Source organism: Capsicum annuum, chromosome 12 (genome assembly GCF_002878395.1).
Source record: "Capsicum annuum cultivar UCD-10X-F1 chromosome 12, UCD10Xv1.1, whole genome shotgun sequence".
Taxonomy (NCBI): domain Eukaryota; kingdom Viridiplantae; phylum Streptophyta; class Magnoliopsida; order Solanales; family Solanaceae; genus Capsicum; species Capsicum annuum.
This window is the reverse complement of record NC_061122.1, coordinates 184,678,920-184,688,270: the sequence shown is the minus strand read 5'-3', so window position 1 is coordinate 184,688,270 and position 9,351 is coordinate 184,678,920. Positions and strand designations below refer to the sequence as shown.

Here is a 9,351-nt window from a genome sequence, read left to right as displayed (position 1 = left end):
GTTAGAGTTTCATCCATGGTGGATGGAAACTTGAGACTAGGGAGAAGGGAGAAGGGAAGGAAAGAGAAAACGATATAGGTATATTCGAGTATAGTGATACCTTGATTATTATTATTCTATCATGTAGCTATTTAATACTAATGGTAGTAGTATGAGATAGAATTAATAAAATTCTCTTGATTTGTGAAAATGGATAAGTAATTTCAAATTATCTATTTCTATATAGGGGTCAAATAAAATAAAATGGAGGAAATACTTCTTCTGTTCATTTTTACTTGTCTCTTATTTCTAAAATGAATTTAAATTCTTACTTGTCTCTTTTGACATATTTTAAAAAATAATTATTTTTTTTCATGTATTTTCTTTAGAATTAATTATTTATTCTTCAATTTATTTTAATACCTAATACTAAATCTATTGATCGAGATAGTGTGCTAAATAACCATATCAATCATTATTTTCTTAATAAGACTGCCAACTCAAATGTGACAAATAAAAATGACTGAAAAAAGTGCTAAATATAGAAACAACATTCTTTTTGGTGACAAATAAAGAAAACACTTAGGGCTCGTTAGGTAAGGGATGAGGAAAAACTAGTCCTGTTATTTTAGGATGAAACTATACCATGTTTCGAGATAAAATACATAGGATAACTCATTCGAAATTAGTTATCTCTAAATTATAATGTATTTTTATTCAATGATGAACCTATAATTTAGGAATAGTGAATACCTCAAAAAGATTCGAACATACATATTAACACCCCTAACTTTGTTCCGGTGGAAAATCAATATACTCAACAATTTTTTTGTTTTCAGGAAACTCTTTTGATTTCTATACTGATTTTTGTTTTTATTTCATTTTAAGAATGAAATGACTAACACTAAAATACCTAATCATGAGATATTTGATTACAACCAAACGAACCCTTCAATTTGACACCGAATGAGAAGGAAAAATAAGGAGAAATAAAAAAACCGCAAAAATTAAAATACTGCACGCTTGTTGTTTCCACTTCCCTTTCCCCGCCGCTCTCTTTTTCTCTGTGTTTATTTTTTATTTTTCATTTTGATTTTTCACTTCTCTTGAATCTACATTTCCATTTTAATTCTCTTTTTTTTTTTGCTCTGAAAAACAAAACAAAACAAAAAAAGATCTTGCTGTTGTTGTTGTTATGAAGTGTCTCTGTTTCTGACACCAAACCTCTCTTTCTACCCAAGTCTTCTTTTCTTCTTCTTCTACTAAACTTAAGCTAGTTGACACACTAAAGTAGTTATCTTTCAACTTCACTGTCTATTTCCACTCTTGGGGTTGTTACATTTTCTTCATTCTTCAATTCTTCCTTAAGCTTTCTCTCTTTTCTTTAGTTTTCTTTTTCTGTTTCTTGATAACCCCATTTCTCCAAATTCAGTTATTTTCTTGTTTCTATAAGTACTTGGGGAACTTGTATTTTGATGGGTTCTTTCAGCTTTAGGTCTTAGAGGATTGCATCTTCAAAAAGAAAAATGAGAACTTGGGTTTTATTTGGAGTTCTTGGTATTGTTGGACTGTTTTTTCTGACATGTGATGCTTTTCCATCAAATGAAGGTAAATTCACCTTGTTTCGTCATTGCTTGGATCTTGATTTGATTGGTTTGTCAAGTTTAATTTATACAATGTAATGAGTTTTATGATGTTTTGTAAAGATCTTGGTTTTATTGTGTTGAGATATTGCATTGATGAAATGCTAATGCATACGAGTAGTGATTTCTGTATTTTCGCTCAACTAATAGTTATTATCTAGAAAGTCAAAGTCACTTTTCTTTTTCTTGATAAACCCCATTTCCCCAACTTGAGTTATTTTCGTGTTTCTATAAGTAGTTGGGGTACTGTTATTTTGATGGGTTCTTTTAGCTTTGGGCTTTTGTACAGTACTGGTGTTTTTGTTGTTTCTTGGGGCTTCAAAAAGAAAAATGAGAACTTGGATTTTGTCCGTAGTTCTTGTTACTTTTGGACTGTTTTCTCTGAAATGTGATGCTTTTCCATCAAATGAAGATAAGTGGCCATCAAATTCAACTTGTTTTCAGTGCTTAGACCTTCATTTGATTGATTTATAGTGAGTTATGAATGTTGTTTAGTGAAGATTTTGGTTTTATTGTGTTGAGATACTGCATTGATGAAATGCAAACGCAAAGGAGTACTTACTTTTTTAAAGTTGATTGCTCGCATGATCGCTCAATTAATAGATATTATCTCACAAAAGTCACGTTCTGTGTTGAAGAATATTGGAGTTAGGAAGAACAGTAGACGTTTTTAGATTATAATTGTTAGTTGAGTGACCCCATTTCTTGTTTTCATTGCTTAGATCTTGATATGATTTGTTTGTGAAGTTTAATTGAGTACATATGTCAAATAGTCAGTCAACTAATAGCTCTTATTCCCGAAAGTCACTTTTTTCTTTTAAAAAAAAATCTGGAATTGTGAAAAGATGTGATTTTCTGGGATAATAACTATTAGGTTAGTGACAATATGAGAAATTAACATAATTCAGTACAATGTAGGGTGTATATGATGTTGTTTAGTAAAGATCTTGGTTTCATTGTGTTGGGATACTGCATTGATGAAAGGCTAATGCAAAGTACTAACTCACTTTTTAGAGTTTATTTCTTGCATGGTCGCTCAAGTAATATATCAGTTATTATCTCTGAAAGTCACTCTCTTTGTTGAAGAAATTGGAATCAAGAAGAAAAGTAGACTTTTGTGATAATAACTATTAATTGAGTGGCGATATGAGAAATCAACCCTTACTTTTATACCAGTATTCTGACTTGGGATTAATTTGGTTTTGCACAGTTTATGCTCTAAATAACTTCAGGGAAGCTATATATGAAGACCCTTTTATGGTATTCTCAAATTGGAATACTTTAGATTCAGATCCTTGTGGGTGGTCTGGAATTGTTTGCTCAATGGGGGGAGACCATGTCATAAAAATGTGAGGAAGTATCTTCTGCTTATGGCATTTTTTGTTTTCATTTTCGTTCCGTCTGTTTGTTGGATTCTATTTTTCCTATCGGATGCAACTTAGGGTGGTATGAAGGAAAACATTTTTTATGAAATTTTTTTTTTTTTCGGAAGATGTTATTTAGGAAAATAAGTGAGTTTCTTACTTATGTTCTTGTTTTCGGTACGTCAACAAAAAATATTATCCTAAAAACATTTGTATGTGATATAGAAAAATGCTATGGTAGGTGGGGTGAGAGTAGGGTGGTGGGGTTGGGGGCTATGGGGGTATGGGTGAAGATGAGGTGTGATGAGGTTGGGAATGACACAATTAATGTGGAATACCACTTGTGGAACTTGTTTTCCATACTTCCATTAGGGAAGTCATTTTCCTTGTTATTTTGAAACTTATTTTCCTAGAGAAAATATTTTCCCAAAATTTTGACCAACCGAATTTGGAAAATTGGAAAACATTCCTTCATTTCGAACACACATTGCATTGCTTTTTGATACATATTAGTAGCAGAACTGAGCCTTTAATATGCGTTTACAACTTTTTCTTGTCTCTATAATTTTGCAGTAACATTTCTGCTGCTTCATTGAAGGGGTTTCTTTCACCGAACTTGCAATTTATTTCTTCTTTGGAGGAACTGTAAGCTATTCTTTTCATGAAAGCCATATATATTTAAATCCGGTGCGTAAAAGATTTGGTAAAAACTTAATCCTATGCATTGGTGATTTGCAGGATATTGCATGGAAATGTACTGATTGGTACAATACCAAAGGAGATTGGATTGTTGCAAAACTTAAAGGTCTTGGATTTGGGTTCTAACCAGCTCACAGGACCAATTCCTCTTGAGCTTGGCAATTTGTCAAACATTATAAAATTGTTAGTGCAATTTGAGTGTTCGTTGTCGTATGTGGATTTTCCTTTTTGACTTCCGGGAGGCTCGCTTATCTCATCTAGTTTTGTTATGTCTCTGCAGAAACCTTGAATCCAATGGATTAACGGGTAAATTGCCCTCTGAGCTTGGTAAATTGATATACCTTCAGGAACTTCGTCTGGACAGAAATAAACTCAAAGGAACACTGCCTGCCAGCAATGGCTCAAATTTTACATCCAGTGCGCATGGGATGTAAGTCGAATATGGACAGTGCTTTTTTCTTCAATTTTATGCATTTTTAATTTTTGGATTTGTTGTTACGTAGGTATTACATTATGAGTTTCTGATGGACGAAGATTTAATGTTGCAAGGCTATAAGGACATGGACCATTAGATTTTTCAACTTTGTACAGTATGAAGCTTCCTTTTTTGGGGTGGGTGCAGCAGTTGGGGGAGTGGGTGGATATCTGAAGCTTTAAATCTTTTATTTAATGCCCTTACTAAATGATTGTCTCTAAAATGTAATGTAGCGATGACTTAAGAGCATTATACATTTGAAATTTTTGGGATATGTAAGTTTGATTAAATTTATATGTCCGTTAATCTTCTAATGAACCCATAGCATATCAATTAGCATATGGTTTGCTGCAACATTTTGGGCTGCCATATGTCTAGATGTCTACAGAGTCCTAATCTTAACGTTTAATCTTTCTTTCGTCTTGATTGATATTCATGGGCTTCTGTTGACATATATGTCTGTACTTGAACTTAATTTAATATAGTTATTATTCTCCTAGAAACTTCACACGATTTTTCCTTCATGCATCTGTGGGGGGATTTGTGAGTGTTGTGTGGTGGGATATGATTGAATTGGTAAAAATTCTTTCAGATATTCGGTTATGCCTTAAAATCAACAACAACAATGAGTGAAATGGAATCTTAAGGAGTTCAACATGTATATTCAAAAGCCTTATATGATTACTTGAACTTCTCATTGTTCTATGTAGGTCTCCTTTAAGTTTTATCTTACCGTTGGATTCTTAGTAATCGTTTTTTATTTTTGTTTAGGTATGCTTCTGGTGCCAAACCTACTGGGCTTTGTCGTTTATCTCAACTCAGAGTTGCTGATTTCTCCTTCAACTTCTTCTTTGGCAGCATACCGAAGTGTCTGGATTACCTTTCAAAGTATAGTTCTTAGTTCTGATATACACATGCTTTTTGTACTCTTATTTCCATTTCTGAATGTCTGTTATTTCTTACTTACTATAGAACTAGCTTTCAAGGAAATTGCCTTCAAGCAAAAGATCCCAGGCAGCGTTCTACTTCTTTATGTGGTATGTAATCTGCTAGAACTTCTATCAGTCACAAATGGCAATTCTTACTTTTATGCATCTCATCATTTTGCGAAAGCTTGAGCTGGTCATGCTTACTTTTGATTGTATATCCTAAAGAGGTTTCTGCGACTAAGTTCACCCATTTCATTAACAGTCGCAATCGAACAGATCAAGTTTAAAAGAACTGAATTGATCGTGGTAACTTTTGCATTATAGGAGACACCCCACCTGCCAAGAGCCATCCAGCACAGAGCAATACTAAGCATCGGTCTATTGAAGGAAGAGCAGGACATCAGTCTGCTTCAAAGCCGACCTGGCTTTTAGTTTTAGAAGTGGTAACCGGAGTTATTGCAGGTTCTCTCTTTCTTGTGGCCATTCTGTCTGCCATTCAGAAGTGTAAGAACAAATCTTCAATCATCCCTTGGAAGAGATCAGCAAGTATGAATGACCATATGACAGTTTATGTAGGTGAGTACCATGCAATTTCAATTGGGTGTGCACAGTTAAGAATTGCCTTTAAACATGTTTATTACTTGATTCTTCATTGACGTAATTCTTACTCATGTACGATCTGATTCTTCAATTTTAGTACTATTGTGTTTCTGTTACTAGAAGGGAAGCTTTGGAGTAACAGGTAAAGTTGCTGCCACATGACCAGGAGGTCACGGGTTCAAGCCGTGGAAACAACCTCTTGCAGAAATCTGGGGTAATGCTGTGCACAATAAACCCTTGTGGTTCAGTCCTTCCTCGGGCTCTGCGCATTGCGGGAGCTTTAGTGCACCAGGATGCCCTTTATTGTGTTTCTGTTACTTCAGTTATTTTTGCTATTTTGCTGCCAGTATTTTTCTTTTCTTCGATATTTTTCCCGTAGCTTCTTTACTCGTGTATTTCTCAAACCTGTTTTGAAAAACATTTTTCTGGTGTCAATGGTCTATTAGAAACAACTTCTCTACACCACAAAGGTAGAGGTAAGGTTTGCATGCACCCCACCCTCCCCAGACCCCGCTTGTGGAATCACACATGATATGTTCTACCCCACAAAGGTAGAGGTAAGGTTTGCGTGCACCCCACCCTCCCCAGACCCCGCTTGTGGAATCACAAGTTCAGAAGCATTAATTGTAATTCACATTTCTATTAGTATAACAAATGTTTCTTCATCAGATACCGAAATGCTAAAGGATGTTGTAAGATACAGCAGACAAGAACTTGAGGTAGCTTGTGAAGATTTCAGCAATATTATCGGATCCTCACCAGATAGCTTGGTCTATAAAGGAACTGCAAAAGGTGGACCTGAAATTGCTGTAATTTCTCTCTGTGTCAAAGAAGAGCAATGGACCACCTATCTAGAGCTTTATTTTCAGAAAGAGGTGAGACCTGCTCTCATTAAAATACCTGGCCACCGGTGAGCTCTAACGTGCAATAAAAATACCAAAGGCGTTTTGTATTTGCTGCAATGCTCTAACTTCTATGGCTATACAAACTCAGGTAGCGGAATTGGCCAGAATAAATCACGAGAACACTGCAAAACTTCTAGGTTACTGCAGAGAGAGCAGTCCGTTCACAAGGATGTTGGTGTTTGAATATGCATCTAACGGGACTTTATATGAACACCTTCATTGTGAGTGAAATAAACTATTTTACACATTTGCTTGCGGTATGTTTTAGAGGCTGAAATCCGAACGCTTTGAACTCATCACAGATGGAGAAGGATGCCAACTTTCTTGGACGCGCCGAATGAAAATAGTTATTGGCATCGCTAAAGGACTAAAATATCTCCATTCAGAACTTGACCCACCATTCACTATATCAGAACTGAATTCAAATGCTGTATATCTCACAGAAGATTTTTCTCCCAAGGTAAGCGAAATATTTCTGTATCACTACTGCAAAACCAATTCACTCATAAACTTCAAGTTAACCTTACTGCCAGTTGAGCTTAATCTCTTAGACAATTTTAGTTTACCCTCAACGGTTTCTGTTCATTTATCTCTGAACTCGCTGAGTTCCCTTACAATCATTACCCTTTTCTCTCAAAGTTTATTTTATCTGGTGCAGCTTGTTGATTTTGAAAGTTGGAAAAGAATATTGTCCAGATCAGAAAAGAATTCTGGTGCTATCAGTAGTGAAGGAGCAATGTGTGTCCTTCCAAATTCTCTAAGGAGCTATCATCTTGACATCCAGGGTAACATCTATGCATTTGGAGTACTATTGCTCGAAATAATCAGTGGGAGACCTCCATATTGCAAAAACAAAGGGTGCTTAGTAGATTGGGTAAGCATTTCTTTCCATGTTAGAAGTTTTTGAACTCCCTCCGTTTCAAAGTTTGTCTGCTTTTTTGACTTGGCACGGACTTGGCAGGCCAAAGAATTCCTCGAAGTGGTGCCAGAGGTACTGCCATACATTGTAGATCCGGAGTTGAAACATTTCAAATATGAAGACCTCAAAGTGATTTGTGAAGTGGTCAATCTCTGCATCCGCCCAACTTCCAGTAGCAGGACTTCGATGAAAGATTTGTGTGCTATGTTGGAGAGCGACATTGACACATCAATAACCGCAGAGCTCCAGGCATCGTCTTTGGCATGGGCTGAGCTTGCACTCTCATCCTAATTGCCAAAGCTACAAATCTAACCGTATATATATACATATATATTATAGATGTTTAATTTTCTAGTACACTTTCTATATACTTTTTTTGTCATGTCTGTGTAATCTCTTGATCCATTCTCCTTTCTAATACTTGGGAGTTATGGTGAGTTCATGCAAATTTTGCATACTAGTAGAAAGATATATATGGAGTCCAAAGGATGCTAGTCTTGATCCTTTGTATACAAACTGGACCTACAATGACTTGAGTATTAATAGTGAATGAAAAAGTTATTCAGCAATTGCCCTTTTTCTTGGTTGTGCTTATTCTTAATGGCACTTTGTTCCGTTTGAGGTAGTTTTTCAAATTTAGGAATTTCATTTCCTTAAACTGAAGTATGAATGCATCTTTTTCACAACAAATAAGGTTGGTAAAGTGTTTTTACCTGTTTGCATTCCAACTCTCAACTAATTGATGTTGCACATAATGTTATTTTTATCGGAGATGTCCATAACTCCTGGGTGTAATTTCCTCCTTCAAGTGTAATTATATGCACACCTTCACTACCCCATTGATCTTTCACAACCGTATAATGGTCTTGAGAATAATGTTATATACACTTGAAAGAAAGAGAAAGTTATCTTACATTGTTTTCTAGTTCTTGACACTGTTATTCTTGTTCTTGATTTTACAAAAACATACCAGTAGTATGTGACCAATCAATATTTTCGTGGATGGATGTCACTTTTGGGGATCAAATAGGGTGAAGGGTCGGGTGGCCGTAGCTTGGGACAACTCAAATTTCAAATCGAAATTAGAACTTTTTGGATGTTTGGTTTAGAATTTTGTCTTTTAATTTATGAATTTTGGATTGGGTATAGGATCTATTATATCCGAAATTCAAAATTTTTATACTTTATAATCAACTCTACCGATATGGTTGTTTGCATGTATCCAATACTATTAAGTAGAATTTTCAAGATCCAATGAATTAGTACCCTATGGCCCTACCTATTATAGTATTAAATTCATATGAAATTATCTAGCAAATCAAATATAAGTAGGGTTTTCTTCCTTCTCATGCCTCACTGGCATGCCGCCCATGAGTAAGTAAAAATACATAGCATGGGCATAAGGGTGGTAACCGAGGGTGCCATTTGTGGTGGGAGGATAATAAGAAACCTAGAATTCAATGTGGAGAAAAAAATTTTCTGATACCATATAAAGGTTTGAGATGTAAAAGAGAAAGATAAGTGTATTCACGTACAACGTACTCTTTATATAGAACAAATACAAAACTGAAAATACTATTTGATAAGGTACAAAGCAGCAGAAACTCTAAAAATGTGAAAGTTCTAAATAAAACAAATGACTAACTATATATAATTGAATACATCATTGTAACGCCTCGGGAGCACCCTCCTAGACGTCACACGGTACTTGGGACTACGAGTAGCCCAAGCTAATCCATGATATCTATTCAACTTAGAACTCACATGAAAAGTGAACTAACATGTATAGAAATTGAAGGTAAACTATTCCATAGCTTAATGTAAATCTTTAACTTCGG

The 9,351-nt window shown here is 35.1% G+C and overlaps 1 protein-coding gene across 1 annotated transcript; it reads left to right on the top strand.

The window, feature by feature from the left end:
• Positions 1 to 942: 942 nt before the first annotated feature.
• On the top strand, positions 943 to 8,082 carry LOC107851182 (probable LRR receptor-like serine/threonine-protein kinase At1g63430). Its single transcript, XM_016696113.2, has 13 exons — positions 943 to 1,587; positions 2,833 to 2,971; positions 3,560 to 3,631; positions 3,725 to 3,868; positions 3,966 to 4,115; positions 4,932 to 5,048; positions 5,133 to 5,197; positions 5,414 to 5,665; positions 6,359 to 6,564; positions 6,683 to 6,815; positions 6,897 to 7,054; positions 7,253 to 7,468; positions 7,556 to 8,082. Exons 1-13 carry the CDS (start codon positions 1,506 to 1,508, stop codon positions 7,802 to 7,804), a joined length of 1,983 nt encoding a protein of 660 aa, XP_016551599.1. The 5' UTR covers positions 943 to 1,505; the 3' UTR covers positions 7,805 to 8,082.
• The last annotated feature ends 1,269 nt before the right edge of the window (positions 8,083 to 9,351 follow it).

Bases quoted from the DNA above. Each gene is read 5' to 3' on its own strand.
- LOC107851182 (XM_016696113.2), top strand. From the start codon at position 1,506: ATGAGAACTTGGGTTTTATTTGGAGTTCTTGGTATTGTTGGACTGTTT. The intron at 4,116-4,931 runs GTAAGTCGAATA...ATTTTTGTTTAG, and splicing joins ACATCCAGTGCGCATGGGAT to GTATGCTTCTGGTGCCAAAC. The intron at 5,049-5,132 runs GTATAGTTCTTA...TACTTACTATAG, and splicing joins TGTCTGGATTACCTTTCAAA to AACTAGCTTTCAAGGAAATT.